General features: G+C 42.1%; 2 protein-coding genes across 2 annotated transcripts; one reads left to right on the plus strand and one right to left on the minus strand.

The window, feature by feature from the left end:
• Window positions 1-7146: 7146 nt before the first annotated feature.
• NCBP2AS2 (NCBP2 antisense 2 (head to head)) lies at window positions 7147-7446 on the minus strand. The gene has a single exon (XM_042783161.1). It carries the CDS (start codon window positions 7444-7446, stop codon window positions 7147-7149), a length of 300 nt encoding a protein of 99 aa, XP_042639095.1.
• A 248-nt stretch (window positions 7447-7694) lies between these two features.
• NCBP2 (nuclear cap binding protein subunit 2) lies at window positions 7695-17321 on the plus strand. The gene is made up of 4 exons (XM_007957099.2): window positions 7695-7772; window positions 13268-13449; window positions 16560-16698; window positions 17250-17321. The coding sequence occupies exons 1-4, from the start codon at window positions 7695-7697 to the stop codon at window positions 17319-17321; spliced, it is 471 nt and encodes a 156-aa protein (XP_007955290.1).
• Window positions 17322-22035: the final 4714 nt, after the last annotated feature.

Here is a 22035-nt window from a genome sequence, read left to right on the forward strand (position 1 = left end):
AAGGTTGGGCAATCCTACTTCCATAGTGATACTGCCTCGGAAACCCAAGGAGGGGTCGCTATGAGTCGGGTTTGACTCGACGGCACATATCAACAACAACAACACAATCAACACCAATGGAAGCAGCAGCCAAGACATCAGACAACATACTGCACTAGGTAAATGTGCTGTAAAAAGACCTCTTTCAAGTGCTGAAGAGCAAAGATGTCTCCTTGAAGACCAAAGTGTGCCTAGCCCAAGCAAGCTATGGTATTTCCAATCACCTCATATGCGTGTGAGAGCTGGACAATGAATAAACAAAAGAAGAGTTGATGCTTTTCAGTTGTGGTGTTGGCGAAGAATGCTGAAAGTATCATTGACTGCTAAATAACTAACAAATCTGTCCTGGAAGAAGTGTAGCCGGAATGCTCCTTGGAAGCGAGAATAGCCGACTTCATCTTACCTACTTGGGTCATGTTGTCAGAAGGGACCATTTTCTGGAGCAGGATATTATGCATGGTAAAGTGGAAGGTCAACAAAGGAGGGGAAGGCCCTCATCAAGATGGACTGATGCAGTGGCTTCATGGATGGGCTCAGGTATAGCAGGGATTGTGAGGCTGGTGCAGGATGGGGCAGTGTTTCATTCTGTTGAACATAAGGTCCCTATGAGTTGGAGACAACTCGCCAGCACCCAAAAACAACAGGGAATCACCGTAACGCTTTCCACAGTTGTTGTAACATTTCACAGTCCAACCAGCAGTGTATGAGAGTCCCAATCTGTTCATATCCTTGCCAGCATTTGTTATTTTCTGTCTTGTTGAACTTTGTTATCAGTGCGGAGGCAAGATAGTATCTCGTTGTTTTGATTGGCATCTCTCTAATGGGTAATGGTTGTCAACATTTCATCATGTGTTTGTTGGCTGCCTGAATATCGTCTTTGGTGAAGTGACTATTCATGTCTTCTGCCCATTTTTAAATTGTATTTTTTGTCTTTTTGTTGTTGAGGTGCTGGAGTTTTCTATAAAGTTTAGAGATAAGTACCTTGTCAAATATGTCATTGCTGAATATTTTTTCCCAATCTGTAGGTTTTCTTTTCACTCTTTTGGAGAAGTCTTTGGAAGCATATAAAAATTTAATTTTTAGACAGTCCCATTCATCTACTTTATCTTCTGCTGTTTGTGCATTTTGGGTTATGCTTGATAATCTATTTATGCCATAAATTAGATCATATGATTGTCTGATTCAAAATGGCCAAAACCAGTCCATTTCAGCTCACTAATGCCTAGGATATTCATCTTTATGCTTTCCAATTCATCTTCTACAACTTCCAATTTTCCAACATTTATACTCTATACATTCCACATTCCAAATTTTAATGGATGTTTGCATGTTTCTTCCCATTTTGAGTCATTCTCCATCAGCAAATGGAAGTCCTGAAAGCTTTACTCCATCCACATCATTAAGGTCACTTCTATTTTGAGGAGGCAGCTCTTCCCCAGCTGTATTTTGAGTGCCTCCCGACCTGAGGGCTCATCTTCCAGCACTATATCAGACAATGATTCAGGGCTATTCATAAAGTTGCACAGTAATGTATCAAACAGTGTTTCACTGCTATTCATAAGGTTTTCAATGGCCAATTTTTTGAGAGGTGGATGATCCGTTCATTCTTCCTAGTCTGTCTTAGTTTGGAGGCTCTGCTGAAACTGCTGTTACCATGGGTAAACCTGCTGCTATTTGAAATACTGGTGGCATAGCCTCCAGTCTCACAGCAACATGCAAGCCACCACAGTATGACAAACTGAGAGATGAGTGCTGGGGCTTTATTATTACGAACTTTAAAACTTTTCCAGCCTCTACATATTACCCAATTCCAAAAATGCTTCCAAATTTTAAGTATGTTAGAGCAGCATCCCACTCCTGGTATCAAATTCTTAGTTACTTGTCTAGTGCTGCTATAACAGAAATAGCACACATGGATGACTTTTAACACATTTTCTCACAATTATGGAGGCTAGCAATCTGAATTCAGAGTGGTAGCTGTAGTAGGGGATGGCTTTCTCTCAACTTCGGTTATTTCTATCTTTTTGCTATTGTGAATGATGCTGCAATGAACACAGGTGTGCTTATGTCTAGTTGTATTATTGCTCTAATCTCCCAAGGATATATACCTAGGAGTTGGATTGCTGGATCATATGGAATTCCTATTTTTAGCTTTTTGAGTTAGTGCCATACTGTTTTCCATAGTGGTTGTACCATTTTACAACCCCACAACAGTGTATGAGTTCCAATCTCCCCACAACTTTGACAGCATTTGTTGTTTTCTGACCTTTTTTTTTTTTTTCTGATCATTGCCATTTTTCCTGGGGTGAGATGGTATCTCATTATAGTTTTGATTTGCAACTCTCTAATGGCTAATGATCATGGGCCATTCATGTGTTTGTTAGCTATCTGAATGTCTTCTTTGGCGACATGTCTGTTCATGTCCTTTGCCTGTTTATTGTCTTTTTGTTGTTGCATTGCTTGTTTTCTACAGAGATTAGACCCCTGTCAGATATGTCATTGCCAGAAATATTTTTCCAATCTGTAGGTTCTCTTTAACACTTTTGTTAAAGTCTTTTGATGAGCATAAGTATTTTATAAGAGATCTCAGTTACCTAGTTTATCTCCTGTTTTATGTGTGTGTGTGCGTGCATTTTTAGTTATGTTTGATAGTGTATTTATGTCATAAATTAGGATGATTTGTTGCTGTTATCTTCCAGGAACTTTCTAGTTTTAGCTTTAACATTTAGGTCTTAGATCCATTTTGAGTTAGTTTTTGCTTATGGTCTGAGGTATGAATTCTTTCATTTTTTCTTTTTCCTGCAAATAGGTATCTAATTTTGCATCATTTGTTGAAGAGACTATTTCTTCCCTACTGAATGCACTTCAACCCTTTGTCACAAGATCAACTATCCAGAGTTGGATGGATTTACTTCTGGGTTCTCAATTATGTTCCATTGGTCTGTGTCTGTTGTGGTACCAGTACCTGGCTGTTTTGACTACTGTAGCTATATAGCAAATTCTGAGATCAGTAAATGTGACCTCAGAGGGGCTTCCTCCTTTGTTCCTATTCTTTTGGGGGTTATTGACTGGGTTTGTGTGCATCAGCCTTGGCCTTCTGCATCTCAGAGCAGGAGTGGTCGGCATGGCCAGGCTTGTGTCCCTCAGCATAGGCCATCTGATCATGTGGGCATGACTGAGCTTGTGAACACAAGTGTGAGCAGCCCGTGCCTCCCGCAAGAGATGGTGGGAGGGACCAGGCTTGTGCACCTTGGCTCCATCCACCTGTGCCCAAGGTACACACTAATGCAGATGGCAGGTGGGGTGACTGCTTGCATAGGACTGTTTCTGGTGAGTGAGGTTCTAGTTGTTACTCTATGGGTTGGCTTTTCACTGAGTGCCTTCCATATAAATCACTGGGTGCCCTCACAGACAAACAGTCCCTGCACTAATATCTAGCTCCTTCCCTTTTTGAGCTCTCACTCACTCCCGTGTTCCTCCCCTGCAATTGTGCACTCCCTGTCCACACTTCCTCCTTCTCTAAAGCTCAGAAGACTCAGTCTGTTTTGCTTGCTCTAGAGGCACTTCCCTGTGGTTCCCTGGTTTCAAAGTTCTACGACTCCTGCGCTTCCCTTCCCAGGGGTTCCCCCGCCTTGGCTGTGTCCTTCCCACTTTGTCGTTTCTTTCTAGGGTTGTTTGTGCAGAAGCTCTGCCACCAATTGTGCTATCTTTGTGGTTGCTTTTCTGGGTTCCTCACTCCAGGTTGTTGTTTGATGCCATTATGGTGCTTTGTGTTTTCCTGCTGGCCTTCTTCTGCTTTTCCTTCTAATCAGGACTCAGTCTGTTTTGTCAACTTTTTTTGATGCTCTAGTATCCAAGGTCTTTTTTTGTCATTTTTACTTCGTTTCTTGAGGCTTTGTTGTTAGGTGTCATTACTGTACATGAATCTAAGGCACCCATATTGACCAGAACCAGCTCTCCTCTCATTTTCAACTGTAAGTTTCTCCATCACCCTTACCTTTCAAACAGCCAGCACTCTTACCTTTTTGAAAAGCAGCTTTCACTGAGTTTCACTTTATGTGGTTTATTATACTTTTTTTTTCAGGTATATTTTCAATTTATGCCTCTTCTTTACAGCGAAATGTTTACTAGTTTAGTTAATGCTCTTTTGGTTACAAGTAACAGAACTAATCTGAGAGAGGAAAAGGTTTTATTGTAAGGATATTGTTATCTCCCAGAATATAGATGTATACAACCAACATTTGAAAACGGCAGAATCAGGGTCCCTTGGCAGCAGATTTTTTGGGACTTTCTCTTTAGGTCACACCTACCAATGTTGCCAGCAATTCTTTGTCTGGTGCCCAAATTCCTTTGCATTTGCATCCAATTGGTCCAACCTGAATCATCTCCTAGAGCCAGGGAACAGAAACAAGGCTGTAGGAAATACACTGTGTGGGCAAGTCAGGAAGTACTCAGAGAAAAAAGGACAAACAGCTATTCCAGTAGGTTCCCAGGACAGTGTCACTGGTGAAAACTTTCAGATTTCAAACACATCAGGCTGAATTACTTGAAAAGCATCTTTTTATGCCTTGCAAATCAATCATACTGGGTCTACCTGCAGAACTGACCTGATGCAGGTTTGGGAGGGGATATGTGTGAGGAAGGTCCATTGTTGGTTTCAGAGATGGCAATCCATGACTCATCCCTTAATAATGAAGATAAGCACAGTCTTAGGGAACAGCTAAATCAACTGGTAATAACATAGTTCACAAATGTTCTACATCCTACTGCAGTTAAGTAGTGACTGGGGTCTTAAAAGTTAGTGAGTGGCCCTCTAAGGCACAGCTATTTCTCTCTCCTCATCTGAAACAAAGAAGAGTGAAGAAAATCAAAGCTGCATGGAAACAAATAGTCCAGAGGACTAATGGACCACATGAACTTCAGTCTCCTTGACCCTAAGATCAGAACTAGAGGGTTCCCAGCTCCAAAAGGGATCACAATAAAAGTCCTGGATAGAGTGGAAGAAAAATGTAGAATAAAACTGAAAATCATAAACTAGACCAGCCTACTGGTCTGATAGAGACTGGCAGAACCCCTGAGACTGTGGCCCTTAGACACCCTTCAAACCTGGACTGGAACTCATCCCCATGGCTTAACTTTCAGCCAAACAAAACAGGCCTTTAAGGTGAACAATAATACTAGGCCTCCTTAGAACAATCAACTATGAGCTCAAAAGGGCAGCATTTGACCAGGGATAAAGCTAGGCAGGAAGGGATAGGAAAGGACAAATGCAAACGGGAAACACAAGGAGGATGTGGGACAAGTGCTATTACATTGTGGGGATTGTAATCAGTATCACGAAACAAACTGTATGAATTGTTGAATGGAAAATCAATTTTCTTTGTAAACTTTCACCCAAACCACAATCAAGTTTTTAGAAAATTAATAATGAAGTTCAGGAAGGTGGGGAGAAGGGTCCTATTCTTTGGACAAGTTCCCAGACTGACATTGATGTGTAAGAACTATAAAAATTAAAAAGTAAATAGGGCTGCCTGCATGAAAGCCTTTATGCCCAAATACTACATTAACACCAGGATTTGAGCCCATTTTTCAAGAAAGGACAGGGCCAGGGTGGAGGAAGGAAAATGGTAACCAACAGCCATACTCTTAGGCCTGAAGTGATAAATGAGCTATTAACACTTTAAAATCGATTTCTCCTAGGGAATGAAATTTCCAGCTTCTGAAAAGTAAGATCAAGCCCCACGAGGCCAGTCACATACAACAAAAACAGTTGGCACTGAGTAGCTTCTGCCCTTCTAGACGGGTCAGACTCTCCAGCTTGTCATAGTCCCAGCAAAATTCACTGCCTGACCTCCTGCTCTAGTGGTGTAGTGCCTAAGGCATCTGACTGCTAACCAGAAGCCTGGTGGTACACACCCATCAGCCACTCCAGGAAAGGAAGACTGGGCAATCTACTGCTGTAGAGATACTGCCCCGGAAACCCAAGGAGGGGTCACTATGAGTCAAAATCAACTCAATGGCAGTGAGTCTTTTGAGACCTCCTGCAAGCATGAGTTTGAAATCCACAGGCTAGGTGTCTAGGGCCTATCCAGCTTACTCTCCGACTGTCAGAAAAGCCAGGGTATAAATTCTATTTGGTCAGTACCTTGAAAGTCTTTCTGGTGGCTTCAAGCCCTCTAGATTGCCTGATTAACTGTATAGCCTAATCAGGGACAACAAAATTCAAATAGGAATCTCAAATGAAAGGGCATTTCTGTATATATAATACATGTAAATTTCCTAATCTTGGGTCCATTAGCTGGACTATAGTCTTCCTTAGTTTGCATCCCAGATTCTTTAAAATAGGAATTAAGAACAGATAGTTTTTTTCCCTTGTGGGCCAATGTCCTAACACCTGATAGTAATAAGGTGGTGTATATGTGCTGAGAAAAGGTTTGTTCTTGTCTCACTGTGTTTCTCATCCAGGGTCAGGGTAAATGCTGCATACAGTACTGATCAAGGACTTAGGCCCTGGGGTCAAATGCCTGTGTTCACATCGCACTCAGAGACCTTGTGCAACCTAAGTAGTCATTTCCTCATATGAAAGTGGTTGTAAGGGGTAAAGAAGGTAGCTCTACACAGTATGCAATTAACAAGTTCCAGAACAGAGGAAGCACTGAATATATTCCTAATCCATATTGCTTGAGATGTACCATACTCAGACCCATTAATCAGCTCACACATTTAATCAGAGGATTTGGGCAGCTGCAGGACTATTTCCATCGATGATCTTCCCTGTAAGCAGTGCTCTATCTAGACAGAGGCGGCAACATCTGCTAAGAATTCTAGTCCCATTTGCAGAGGGCAAGATTTCTTTCTGGCTGGTTCGATCCACGGATCTGTCTCTCTGTCGGGCTTAGAAGTCTTTCTCCACACTATGCCTGTGCGACTTCTAGATCACAAAATTTCAAAGAAGTTGTCGGTTTGGTCTGGGTCCCCTAGGAGTGGGGCTTCTGTACTCAAATAATCCGAGTCAGGGTTCGGAGCCGCGCACAGTGCCCGGAATGACCCGTCAACGCCAAAACCCGTGTTGAGCCCAGAAATGGGAAGAGACGACCTTAGCAGGGCTTAGGAGTCTGCGCCCGGGCCCCTCCGGCTACCTGGTGGTGACTTCTGGCGGTCCTGGAGGCCGCGGCGCAGCTCCTGGTTGAAGGTGTCTTTGAAGCGGACAGCTCGGCGGCCCAGGGAGCATGCGGACCCAGGGGCGAGACTTCGCAAGCGACGGGCTGCGTCCTGACCGCGCAGCTGGGCCTGCAGCAACGCGAAGGCCGTGAGCTGTGCGGCACGCCGGATGGGCCGCGACTCGGAGAGACGCTCCACCAACTGTGGACTGTGCAGCAGGGCAGCCAGCAGCCGCCGAAACACCATCCTCTCCGAAGGGCCGCGGAACCCGTAGCACGTCGCTCTAGCCTTCAGATCGGCGACGCCCGACCGAGGACCGCATCTGCGCCCGCGCCTCCTGATGACGATACTGCTGCCTTCCCATTGGGCCCCAGGATTTCCGCTTTCTCTGCTTTCTGCAACAGCCTCCTCGCGTTTCCGGTTCCGCCACCGCTGTCGCCGCCGCAGTGTCCGTGTTCCCGGATTCGCGGCGTCTTCGTCCACCTCTTTGCACTATGTCCGGTGGCCTCCTGAAGGCGCTGCGCAGCGACTCCTACGTAGAACTGAGCCAGTACCGGGACCAGCACTTCCGGGTGAGAGAGGCCGGGCCGCCCAGAGGACGGCCCTAAGTCGAAAGCTGAAAAACGGTTTACTCTTGTCTCATCGTGTCGTCTCTTACCCTGCTGGTGTCACGAGACGCGAAGTAAGGCCGCAGTGCCGGCCTTTCGGGAAGCAGGGAATGGATTCTGGAAGGGTGTTTGTATTTCTTCCTTGAAGTCACTTCTCATTAAAAAGGAGTTTGGAGCATGCTTTCCTACTCCCTTACAGCCCTCCCTTTACCCGGGCCAATGCAAAAGTGTTGGGCCCGTAGTAGTAGTCGTCGTCGTGGTTGGCAGTAGTAGTACTAGTTCGCATTTTCAGGGCCTGTGCCTTGGGGAGGTGATTTTGAGATAAGGGGCAGGGCTGACTGGTTGACTCGGGGAGTATGTGGAGGCCCGGGCTTGTTTGCGAGCATTATTTCTAAAATTAAATCAGGGAAACAATACCCTTTGGCGCTTTGTCCTTTTCCTGGTTTACCCGGACGAGACACAAAATTGAGCCCTGCTTGCGCTTTCAGGGTGGGGAAGTGAACCAGCCCAGTAAGGCGCGTAGAGGATGTCTAGGTGTCACGATCAGAGAATTCCTGGATTTTAGAAAAGGAAATTTTTACGTTAAGCTATGTCAGAATACATTTGTGGTGGAGAGGAAGGCTGCAGAATTTAGATACATACTTAGGGTAGGCTTTTCAGTATCAACAAAGGCCAGGAATGGCCGGGATGGAGTGTGAGTGGGGTAAGTAGGAGAGAATTTCATTAATCTAGTATTTAGTTTTTCATTGGGTTTATTGGGTGCTGGTACCGAAACCTGCTAAACCATAAAGGAAAGGTGAAGACAAGTTTCTGTACCCTAAGCTTTCACTCTCTTACAGTAGGGATAGTGAATGGAAGCAAGTAATCAATTTAGAGCGGAAACGATGAGCACAGAGGGAGGGATTGTGAGGATTCAAGAAAGGGAGAACCCTGTGACTGGTTGGAGGGGAGCACGTGTAGGAGAGAGTAGGCATGGAGAATGTATAAACTGTCAGGGCAGGGAAATGGAACTTTCGTATGAGGCAGAATTAAAGATGATTTTAAACTTATTCACTGGGTCAACGGTTTTTAAATGCTTAACTGTGTGCTAGGCTTCATTTTCACTTCTACCACTTTACAGTTCTCATTACTTTATTACAACCATCTTGAATTTAAACCATCCTTCAAGATTAAAACGGAATGGACTCAATTTTGCCGTTATTCATCTCTGCAGTCTAAAGCTTATAGCCTTTGTTGTTGTTGTTGTTATATGCCGTCGAGTCAGCCCTGACTCATAGCGACCCCTCCTTGGGTTTCCGAAGCAGTATCACTACAGAAGTAGGATTGCCCAGCCTTCCTTCCGAGGAGTGGCTGGTGGGTTTGAACCGCCAGCCTTCTGGTTAGCAGTCAAGTGCCTTAGCCACTATGCTACTAGAGACTCCTTTATAGCCTTTAGATAGTAGTAAAACACAGTCATGCAGAATGTTCCTTGAATGAAATGCACGTTAATATCATAACTTAAGAAAATACTTAAACCACAGTTGTCTTAAGCCATAAAATGGACCTTAGTTAACTAACATGTGAGAAAAGTAGAAAGAAAAGTGAAAATGCCTCCTGATCATAATTTTAACAAATCAATAATAGCAGTGATAAAAAGTTAATCTACTTTCCCTAATGTCTCATTCCAAAGTTCTGAAAACCTATTTTAAACATAGAACGTTTATTCTTCTGTGGACTATCTTAGGCAGTATAGCATTAGGGATTAGATTGAGTTTGAATTTCAGTTACAGTTACTAAGTAGCTCTATGACCTGGATAGGTTACTAATTTTTTCAAGTGTAAAGTGGGGATAATAAATTAGGACCTGCCTCATATAGTTGTTCTAAGAATTAAGTGAGACATCATACATAAAAGTATGACTTGCAGTCCCATAATTCTTCCCAGAGGTAGATATAGTTATCAGTTCATGCTTTTAAAAACTACATTTTGGAGCATACTCTTCACATTGTTCTGTACTTTTTTCACTGCATTGTCTTGGAGCTGTTCCATATCACTGCATGTAGATTTTGCATGTACAATTTTCTCAGGACTGCATAGTTTTACACTGATGTGTTACATTTTTTAAATCAGTTTCCTTTTGATGTGAGTTTAGATGTTTTCCCTGTTTCTCTAATCTACCACTGACTATGATCACATGAGACCTATCACGTTAGCATTGTGCTGCAAAGCATTCAGAGATGAGTAAAGCAAGGTCATATACTGAAGAATGAAGGAAAGTGGACCAGCATTATATATGGAAGGCTCTTGGGAAAGTGCTCTGTGGGGACTCAGTATGGATCTGCCTACTTTCTAAGCTGGAATACCAGTTAAGTGTAAAAACAGTCATCTTAAATACAAACTCAGTATGTAGTATGGTTCATGTTAAAGTCCTACCTGCATCAGGAGGGCCTGAGAGCAGGCCAGCTGGCAGACCTTTTATTAAAATGCATTTGTCCTCCTCACTGTGGAGGCCAGAAGAGAACGTCCACAGATGACCACACTGGTTTCTGTGGTAGTATCTAAGTTACCTTGTGTAGCCTATAAGGAGACATCTTGCTTCCAGGAATGGCCAGGTGTTTTTGCTGAAACTTAGTTATACTTCTGTCTCTGGCTTTATCTTGTCTTCCAAATTAGGAAGCCCAACAAGAATGTGAGATCTCTTTTGTTTTAGTGATTACAACATTTTCTCCTAAACTCAGAACATAGGAGCATGTAAACTATCAAAGCAGTTGTTGTTTTTGAATGGTCTCTATAGGAGCAGTGAATTACTTAATGTGGCTCTTCTAGCCATGATCTTTGTCACTCCCACCAGATGGCTGGGTGGAACTGTGCAAATGTAAGGTGCTTATGGCCCACCAAGAAGATGGGATAGTTTGACAATAATGTAAATAAGGTACGTGGTGCTTTTGTGGGGATAATTACAAACCTAATTCACTGCCATTGAGTCAATTTCAACTCATAGCAACCCCCCTTCGGTTTCCAAGGTAGTATCACTGCAGAAGTAGATTGCCCAACCTTCCTTTTGAGGAGTGGCTAGTGGGTTTGAACTGGCCAGTCTTCTGGTTAGCAGTCAAATGCCTTAGGCATTGTGCCACCAGAACTCCCCTTTGTGGGGATGGAACTGTGCAAATAAGGTTTATGGAACACTCCTCAGAAGGAAGGTTGGGCAATCTACTTCCGTAGTGATACTGTCTCGGAAACCCAAGGTGAGGTCGTTATGAGTTGGGTCCGACTCGATGGCACATAACAGCAACAATGTGGGGATTGGTCAGTTTTTGCCATTCTAGGCTTCAAATGAGCCATCCTAGAGGCTGAAGGGTGGGGGTGGGGTGGGTGGGGGAAGGATGGATCGTACTACCAGCAAGAAAGCAGCCAGGAGTGGAGCATATCCTTTGGACTGAAGATCCCTGCATTGAGACGAAGAGAGATGGAAGGCTGCATAGGCAGCAGAACCAAGCGAATGGCATGATGTGGAGCGGTGAGCTTGCTGGTCTGGAGCAAGAAAGTGAGTGCCTTTGGGCAGGAGGCTTGCTGGTGGAGTGAGGTGTACCTACAGCCGAGCTAATAGAGCTTTGTCATATTTGCCCAAGTAGGGCGGAGGCAAGGCCAAAGGCCAGAGAGAGGCGTGCCTGTGGGCATGGCCAATGGGAGGCTGTCCTGATAGAAGAATTCTATACTGAGTGTTCCTGAACCAGAATTGTAACCTGTTGCTTCCCTCATCAACCCCATAATCCTGTGGCCATTGCAAGGAATTATCAAACTCATTAGAGAAGTAGAGAGGGATGGTTGGTGTCAGTATTGGTAAAAAGGTTGGAGAGCAGTAGCATGTCTGACATCATAAGAATCAGCCTTGGACTGTTACTGGTGGTGATTTTCCCTCCCATTTGTGAAGTTAGAGGAGTTTGGAAGATGCTGCTCCCACACCTTTTTTGCAGGAGTATTACAAAGAAAACCCTATCTTTGGGAACCATTTATCTTTCACCATAAAGGAAAAAAGAACCCTTCCTGATACTGATCCAAGGTCCAGAATTTAATCATGTGCCATTAGAGGATACAATGCTGCAGTGGTATAGAAGTTTGGTTGCCTTCAGTGTAACTGGCAAGTCTTGACCCTCTACTAAAAGCATTCTGGACCTTGTATTATTTTTTTTTTTTAATTTTAAGAGCTTGGTTTACATTCAAAGTCACACGTACATTTAGTTTCATTTCCCATTCACCATGTCCAACCCTAACCAGTCTTCTCCCCTCCCTACCCTGCAACACTCCCCCTGTGCCTCTCATAATTACTCACTCCTGTTTGTCCTGCATTTCCTCAGTTTGAATGTTGGTCCTTTGGTGTCCCATGGTTTATTGCTTTATGGGATGTATTACCATTGAGTGTGTGTGGGTGCAGCATCCTGGGTTGAGTGGTCTGCGTGTATATCTCACTAACCATTGGGCTGAGAGCTCGCCCCTGGGAGTGAGTTTTATTCCAGGTGCTGAATGTATTTCAGGGCAATAGTATTGGGAGTAGGAGCTCTGGTAGCATAGTGGCTAAAGCACTTGACTGCTAACCAGAAGGCTGACGGTTCAAACCCACCAGCCACTCCTCGGTAGGAAGGTTGGGCAATCCTACTTTCGTAGTGATACTGCCTCGGAAACCCAAGGAGGGGTTGCTGTGAGTCGGGGCCGACTCGACAGCACATAACAACAACAACAGTATTGGGAGTTGCACCAGACTTCATCTGACCAGTAATTCTGGTCATTATTGAGTTTTTGGATTTTGTTGCATGTTTTCCTTCCCACTCTATCCAGGATCTCCAGATTTGATCCTTTCCTGAGTGGTTGGCATTGGTAGCCAGGCACCATCAGGTTCTTCTGGTCTTGAGGGCCATCACGTCCTAGGGTTGATTGCTTCTAAATGCCCTTGTGTGTTTTTTGTGTGTGTGCGTTCTTCTTCACTTCCGATGCTAGGAGATGATTAGCTGCATCTTCGATGGCTGCTTGAAAGCTTTTAAGACCCCATTCGCTACTCACCAATGTAGGATGTGGAGCAATGCTTTTATGTATTTTGTTGTGCCAATTGAGTCTGATGTACCCCAGTGGACCTTGTATTAATTATTTCATAGAATGCAACTCCCCCCCCCCTTTTTTTTTTATTTTTATTGTGTTTTGGGTGAAGGTTTACAGAGCAAATTCATTTTCCATACAGCTGTTCATGCACATTTTGTCTCATAACATTGACTGCACCTCCCCACAATGTAACAGCTCCCTTTCCCCCTCCCTTTTTTAAAAAAACAAACAAACAAACAAACAAAAAAAACCCAAGAGATGTGTGGTGGATTAGGATGTTGAGAACAGCTGATTCCCAAATCAGAATTAATGAAAGTGTTTACTAAGGAACCCTGAGCAGGACCACTTTTAGGTTGTATTGCTTAACTTTGTCTCTGTTTGAAATTCTAGGGTGACAATGAAGAACAGGAAAAATTACTGAAGAAAAGCTGTACGCTATATGTTGGAAATCTTTCCTTTTACACCACTGAAGAACAAATCTATGAACTCTTCAGCAAAAGTGGTGACATAAAGAAAATCATTATGGGCCTGGATAAAATGAAAAAAACAGCGTGTGGATTCTGTTTTGTGGAGTATCCTTCTTGTATGTCTAATGTAGCTGCTGAAGCAGGGCAGAGCTGAGTGGATGGTTGCCTGTTTAGTGAGATTATTTATTAGCATTCCCATGCTTTTCTCTCTCTACCTCCTTCCCTCATCTAGCTCCTTCTTTCTCAAGTCCATGCTCTTAAGCTGTGAAAGCTGGTAACATTCTATTCTATAATCCATGCTTTGTTGATGGCTGATTCTTTAAGAAAAACAATCTCTTGAAAATAATTTTTTTTCCCCAAGATTCATGGAAACAATTACATCGGCAGCCTATATGACTATGTGACCAGAACTAGATGGTACCCAGCTACAACTGTCAATCACTCGGAGGGAGATCTGTGTAGGAGATCCTGGATAGAAAGGGAGAACAATGTGGAACAAAACTAAAAATCATTTGGGGAAAAAAAAAGGGGGGGGGGGACCATGTTTGCTGGTCTGATAGAGCCTGGTGGAACCACTGAGACTATGGCCCTTAGCTGTCCTTCAGGTCTGGAATTGATGTGGCTTCCAGCCAAACAAAAGACAGGCATATGAGTTGAACATTTACCTGAGGTAGATACACTCCTTGGAGAGAATAAGCATGAGAGAAAGAAGGGTTGTTTATGCACAGGGAGACAGCTCAGGGCAGGAGTGCATGGAAAGATGGACACAGGGAGGAGGTAAGTATCAGGAGGAAGTGGGAGGGGAGCTGTTGCATTGTGGTAAATTATAGTCAATGTCATGAGACAAAAGCGTATGTGAATTGCTGTATGGAAAGTGAATTTGCTCTGCATAATTTCACCCAAATCACAATTAAAAAAAGCCCCAGAAGAGTAGTTAAAATAAAATTCCCATACCATTCCAAACCCCTAATTTCCTTCCCTGCCCGGTTACCAATTTATTGGATATCTTTCTATAAACAGTCCTTTGGATGTGAAGTTAACATACTGTATGCACTGTTAGGTTCCCCCCCCCCCTTTTCTTAGAGATTGTTCCATGTCAGCACCTGTAGGTCTCCCTCTTATTTAAATGGCTTTATAGTATTTCATTATGTAGATGTATATAGATTGATTTTACAGATAAAAACAAAAATTTTATTCATTTATTCTCGTCCCAGGAATTATAAATATTGAACTCCAAGATATATCCTTTGGGTCTTTTTAGTAATGTTTTCTTTTTGTATCATTTTGTTTTATATTCTGAGGAATATTTTCTAGACCAGATGTAATGTATCTTTTGAATTTTTTTTTTTCCTGTGCTATTAACTCTCTTCTGTCAATTCAGTGTTGCTTTCTTTTTTTGTTGTATTTTATGCTATAATTGTCCTCAAATGTCTGATTCCTGGCTTACTATTTATAAATTAGGGAAGAGAGCTAACTCTGGACCTGGGCAGGACTTCTCTCTAAAGTTCCCGGGTTGCCTTTATGATATGAGAGTTTCTCATGTGCTAGAATGAAAAGGGATTTTATTTTTATTTTTGTCTGCTAACATCAAAGATCTGTCCTAATTCCTCTGGATTGTTCATTAAGAAGCCTGTCATTTTGTTTTTATTTATCTGGGTTAAATGCCTTCCTGCTTACAGGTGCTTCTTCCCACAGAGACCTTTAAGTAAGTCTTATTTTTTTAAAAAACAGCCTTGTTTTTTATCTAATTTTGAATTAAGAGTCTCCTGGGATTGCTCTAACAGCACAGTTGTTAAGGAGTTGGCTGTAACCAGAAGGTCAGCAGTACAAACCCACCAGCCACTCCATGGGAGAGGGATGAGGCAGTCTGCTTCGGTAAAGATGACAGTGTTGGAAGCTCTATGGGGCAGTTCCGCTTTGCCCTACAGGGTTGCTATGAGTTGGAATCAACTCGAAGGCAGTATTTTTTTTTTTTTTGGAGGGGATGGCTGTCTCCTTCTCTAAGCCATTCCAGAATATTTCAGCTTGTGACTTTTGTTTCATCAGTTAGCACTCTTTTATCAGCTTTGACCCTTTTGCCTGTTGCTGGCCTCTTCCATTCTTCAGGTTTGTTTCTTTTCTCTGTCTTCACGGAGGTCTTAATTAGAGAAATGTGTTCAGTGTATTATCATCTTGAACCTGAAGCCCTGTTCCCCACTTTTTTCTATCTGGTTGCTGGGTTAATTCCATTCTCCCTCCAAACAAAAGGGAGCAGATTGCCCAGGTTTTGCTTTTGCCTCTGGTTGCAGTAGTGTAAAGGAACTTACAGGGCCTGGGGTGGGGTTGGAGGGGGAAGCTAAGAAAATCCACCTAGTAAATAATCAGTCTGAAAAACAGAGTTTTTATGCTTGCCTCAGAAGTCAGAGATCAGCAGTGACGATGGCAGTGTCCTAAAGCTGCTGTTGCCAGCTAGTTTTTGCTCAAATTTTTCTCTCCAGCATTCATTTAGTAAGTTCAGTAAAAAGTTACTAAATGCCTGCTGTTTGCTAGGCCTTATCTAGGTTCTGGATACTGAAATGTTACCAAGTATTTCCCTACCTCTGTAATTAAAGACAAGAAAAAAATTCAGAGCTGCATTTTCTAAACCTGGCCAAATGGTCATCGTTGCTTATAGGGATTTTTTAAAATACCACTCAAGAGATACATTTACTAGGTGGGGACTGCTTGCTGAGTGATACTCTGAGTCTCTCCTAATGAAAGGCACTGACCTTTTATTAAGTTCTTAAATATTGTTAGTAGCCATTAAGTCAGCTAACTTGTGGCAACTTTCTGGACAACATAATGAAAATTCCCCACTTCAGCACTATCTTCATCCCAACTGATGATCATCCCAATTTTGATGTCACAGTTTTCTGGGATAAGGCTGTGCACAGTAGTGGTTGAGCCTGCATTGAATATATTTTGTAAATCAAACTGTTGAGATCAGTGGGACCAAATAATTGTTAACAAGATTATCCAGGAAGGCATGATCAATACAGCCATATGGAAATATAGTATTATGAGTACCTCCAGACCTCAAGCAGGCCTATGGAAGCAATTATTGTTGTTTTTAGACTCTTAAGTGGTTGGATATATTTTTTGTACTTTTCTTACAACTTAGCTTCATTTAAATGTTACTTTCTGTGTTTCCAAAAACATTTGGAGAAACTACTATATAGTGTTCCTTAATACTTAAGATACTATTCAAGAGCAGATGCAGAAAATGCCATGCGGTATATAAATGGAACTCGTCTGGATGACCGGATCATTCGCACTGACTGGGATGCAGGCTTTAAGGAGGGCAGGCAGTATGGCCGTGGGCGCTCTGGGGGCCAGGTAAGCAGGCAGCCCTTACCTGGGTTTCCGGTCCCAGTGACGTGTTTCATCGCTTTGTATTTACTCATTAAAAACAATTTCGTGTCTATAACTTTGGCTTGAAATGAACTTGAGACCCACCCACTGGGATTGGTAAATTGTTTTCAAATCATGAGATGGAGTATTCTGTACATCCCCTAAGCAAGATTACTGAATCTCTACTATGGGCTTGGTAGTTTTCTACCTACAAGAGTGCTTGGGACAAAAGCAAAATGTACTGAGTTTCAAGTTTTCATTTTAAAACAAAGGGCTTAATTTAAGTACATATTCTTTGGAACATGCTTTTTTGAGCACTGGTGAACATGAGCCTCTGTTTGGCAAAAACTCATTAGGCTTACTTTGATAACTTTGCAGGGCCATTGAGCTTTGTATCAGTTGTTCAGAAAAGTTAAGTCCAGTTTGAATGCTCACATTCTGACATCTGAGAATTTAGCTCTTTGTCTGGTATGTTTGTGAGAATCTTAGTTGCTACACCATTCTCCTCTGTACTGTAACTTGTGTCTTCAATTAAGGTACGAGATGAGTATCGACAGGACTATGATGCTGGAAGAGGTGGCTACGGAAAACTGGCACAAAACCAGTGAGTGATGAGAGCCCCACCAGTGAAACACTCACTCCTTTGGCCTGTTGAATTTGTTGAAGAGTGGTACCCAAGGTCTGCAACCCAGCCAGCCCACTTTACCACATGTCGATCACTGCTGCTCCTGAGCTGAAAGCTCCTTCATGGTTTACCTCTCTGAAAATTATTAAAGGACAGAATCCAAAATTTCAGTCTTAGAATCTTGGCCATGTGTCAGGTTACTTACTAGAATAGTTTTCTGTTACTAGGTCAAACATTGTGTTTCTTAGAGACATATTGGATCTATTGTGTTGATTAATCTATTAGCCAAAAACATCACATCTTTTTTAGGAGGCCTGGAAAAATTTTTAAATTTGTTTTAAAATTCATTTTACTGAGTCTCAATAGGTTTATAATTTATATTGGGGCCTGGAATTTTTTTAAAGTTTGCATGAGATAAAAGTTTAATAATTGGGGCTTTTCTGTGTGTTGCATAGCTTTGCTCTAAATTAAGAATGGATGTTGGACAACTGAATTTGTTTTCTGTGTTAAATTCTAATCTCTAAAAGCCAACTTAGAGGTCAAGGGACCTTCCTAAATAGTGCAGAAGCAAGCCTTGGACAGTCCCAGGAGACACTACCTGCTTCCACACTTGCTGTGGTCCATCAGGAAATTTTGGTATAGGACATGAAGGGGATTCACTAAACACATTTTTCATAAGATACAAATGTTATACCAAAAGCTAAAGAAAGCAAGACTTTGTGTTATGGAGAACCTCAAGTACTCTGAAAGGGGAGAGGGGGCAGGACTGTCAGTTGGAAGTGGGATGACATACCAAGGGATATGAGTGAAATTATCCAGGTTGCTATCAGGGCTGTCAGATTTTTCATTTTCATTTTCAGAGTGATCTTGGGAACAGAGTAGGTTTAAAAAAGAGCTTGAAGATCAGGAAAATGCTTAACAAAAAGCAAACAAACAGACAAGCTTTCCACAGGAAATACCTTTTTGAGCCAACTCTCATATTACAGTCTTTTGTCTTTGCCATGGAAAATGAATTGTGCTGAGGAACAGCCTTAACAACAGTAAGCTGATGGTTGCTTTAGAGATGGGAGTCCAGAGAATTTATTTTGTATTTATAAGGCAACAACTGATTGATATTCTTTATGAGCTGTTGCTCATGAAGAATGCTAATCCAGTGTAATTTTTCCTGATAAGAGTCCAATTTTTCATCTAGCAAAAAAGTATCTTCTAATTGCTAATGGTTTTTGAAAGTTGGGGCTGACGTAACTTAATGTGAACATCCTTCTCTCACGTTACAGTATCTAGGTTTTCTCATTAAATTCAAATTGCTTATCTGATAAAAGCTGTAAAACTAGTTGTAAAAGCTTAAGAAACTTAATGAGGATAGCCTACTGTTTTTCTAATTTCTTTTTACACTGTTTCAGCTAATATATTTTATATTCTTTTATAGTAAAATGTTAACAGATCTCTGCCCACCTTAAAACCACAAATAGTGGTTCCTATTTGAATAGCATCTTCTGTGACAGGTCACCTTTCAATAAAATTGGACCAACTTATTGTGTTTTGTTTTGTTGTTTTTTTTTTTCATTATAAAGAAGGCTCACTATTGGAGCACCCTAAACCTGAAACCAGAAGGCTGGCAGTTCAAACCCACCAGCCACTCCTCAGAAGGAAGGGTGGGCAATCTACTTCTGTAGTGATACTGCCTCGGAAACTCAAGGAGGGGTCGCTATGAGTCGGGGGCCGACTCAATGGCACATAACAGCAACAAAACCTGAAACATCTGTTGATGAGTTTTTGGGAAAAAAAACCTATGAATAATAATAATCTATGAGAATTTGCATTTTAATGTGACAGTTGGAGCTAGCTATGGCTTCATATGGAGAGAGAGTGGCTATTCTTGATAAATGATAAAAAGATGTAACAAGGGACTTAATATTCTTTATTTGTTAGTGAAGTTAGTTTTCACAACTTAATACTCTTTATTTGTTAGTGAAGTTAGTTTTCCAGAAAGCATCTCTTTCAGATGATGGGGGTTGGGGTTGAATTAAGAGGAACTGCATCTGATTAGCTGAAGTATCTTCTACTCAAGATGGTTACTATTTTAAGAGTTTAGGAAAAATTCCAAACTTGAGACTTGTAATTGCTTTCCAGCAAAGCTACTCAACATGATAGCCACTGGCCATCATGGCCATTTAAATAAAATGAAACATTCTGTTCCTCAGTCACACTAGCCATATTCCAGGTACTCAGTGGCCACATGTGGCTAGTGGCTGTCGTAGTGGACACAGAGCATTTTGTTTATCACAGAAAATTCTGTTGCACAATGCTGTTTAAGGTTAGATTGCTTGAGGCTTATACTGGTTGTGTTTATGAACACTGTTCATAAAAGAGTCTCGTGACTGAAATGTCACTGGGGAAAATTCATACTCACCAAATAGTATATGTTATTCAACATAAGAGGACAAAAGTTTATAAAGGCATTTAGTTTATTTTCAAAAAAATATTCTGCTAGAAGGGTTGAGTACTGTAATTTTACATAACAATCTTTAAATAAATTCATTTTATCTGACCAATAGGTACCATTTAAGTGAACAACTTCTCTAGGTCTGTTTTTGTAACACCCAAATACCAATCAGCACTTCTCTGATGGCATTCCCTATGTCCTCTTAATTATCTACAGGCCAGGAGGCAGAGCCAAACACATAACAAAGTATATGCTTAATAACTGCTGATGGAATTCAGTTTCTTAACATGAATAAGCAGAGCAGGTAATCAGTAATATCTAATTCATACTATTGCCTGAATGATCTGACCCACGCAGAGTCCCCAATATCTCTTCTAACCCAGTGAAGCAGCAAACCACAACTGCAGAGCAAAAGGGCAGTTCAGCTAAGGCTATGCTGGCTGTGTCCCAGTTAGGCCTGTTAGGTTTTTATCCCAACTGTGAATTCAAGGTGACCTGTGTTACTCGTATTCAACGGTAAGTAGAAGATGCAATGCAAAGTCAAAAAGTAACTGGGAATTATCAGTAGCAGTTGCTGCTTTTCCCTTCCTTTAAAGGTTGAGTCTGATTCTTGAGAGAACTAAGAGTTGTATTAAATGTACATTACTTGCTATAAGATTTAATAAAGGGAAAACTCACTGGAAAGAAGTAACGAGCCTGGTAAGCATGCTGATGGAGGGACTGGGCAGCTTGCTGAAGGCACATCATAAGTAGGTTTTAGTTTGTACCAGGCCTGCACTCAACCCCAATAGCATAAGATCTGCCTACCCACCTTGTGGGTACTCAAACAGTGCCAAGCTAGTGACAGTGAAGGAATGCCTGTCCTGTTTACCAACAGCCCAGAATCCATTTCAAAAAGGACTGTTGCAAGAAAGCAATTACTGCAAACTATCAGGACATTCTAATCTAAGACTTAGGCTAAAGAGAAGTCTACACCTAAGAATGGGTGGGGGAGTGACTGCTGAAACCAAGGCAGAAAAGCATTTTAAACAGACTTAACATAATCAACATTTAGGCTAAACCATGATGGACAATTTGCCTCAAAGTGCCCCAATAAGCTTGATGGGAAAGAGTAAGTGGACTTGGACAGCTCCCCGAAGGTTCATAACACATATCCCTGCATCACACAACCCTGTCAATGCTGCCGTGACAACCGTCTTCAGATAGGAAATGGCAGCTCGAGCTCGAGCTCTGGCCGTTAGTTAAGATTCCTGGCAGAACAAAATGCTTTGTCTCTTCTGCATGCCTGGTTCTATCAGTGAGGAAGAGATATTGAGTTCCAAAACACAAGACATTTTGAACTGACAGACTAGTAGTTACTGGCTACTTTGGTATAGCACCCCCACTGCCCGCAACCCTCCCCCCAAAAGTTACCAGAGCAAAATGTCTTGCATAACATTTGAAAAACCTCATGTTTGCATACTTATGTCTAAAAAACCTCAAGAACATTACTCCACTTTAAAACTCATTTTTAATGCTGACTGACACCCCCTACCTGTAGCAGCACAAAGTGCCTCCAATCTCAAAATTCTTTTGATGACGTGAAGCACAATATGAAATACTGACCTGGTTTTCTACCAAGGAGTTTTTTGAGTCTGGAGGACTCAGGAGAGGAAAGTGCTGGGGCTATTTCCCAATGTAAACACTGGTGTTGGTGCTTGGAATGTCCAGGGACGGGAACCTTGCATGTAAACATGTTCCAACTCAACCCCTGACCACTGGCAGTCAGCCTTCTCTCAGCCCTACGTGATGGCCAAGTTAAACTGCACATTTTAGTTTATAATTTTCAACACCCCACACCTAACTGGATATAAAATTCAAGTATCTTCTACCGTTTACTTGGTATTTTTCTGTACAAGCTTCTGAGTTTCCTATATACACATTTGTTGTTTTCCCCCGGTTCAGAAAAGACAACTGGGTAGGTTTAACATGTATCTTTGCTTCTCTTTCAAATATATTTCAAAAGGCCAGATTAAAGATGCAAGATCCATTACTTTAAATCCTAATGCAGCCAGACGTAGGTAAAAGGCTGCTCTGCCTTTCCCACAATGAAGTTCTTCACAGGAGAGACCTGTGTAGGAGAGTCAGCTTCCCAAGGACCCTGTACACTACTGCAATCAACCAAGAGCCATGAGAAAATTCTAACACTGGTTGTGCTCCCATGGAATCAAGTCTATTACCTTCCCTCTTCTCTCCTCCCCACTCACCTGCA

Source organism: Orycteropus afer, unplaced genomic scaffold (genome assembly GCF_000298275.1).
Source record: "Orycteropus afer afer isolate SDZICR_OR568_19922 unplaced genomic scaffold, OryAfe1.0 scaffold00703, whole genome shotgun sequence".
Lineage (NCBI taxonomy): Eukaryota > Metazoa > Chordata > Mammalia > Tubulidentata > Orycteropodidae > Orycteropus > Orycteropus afer.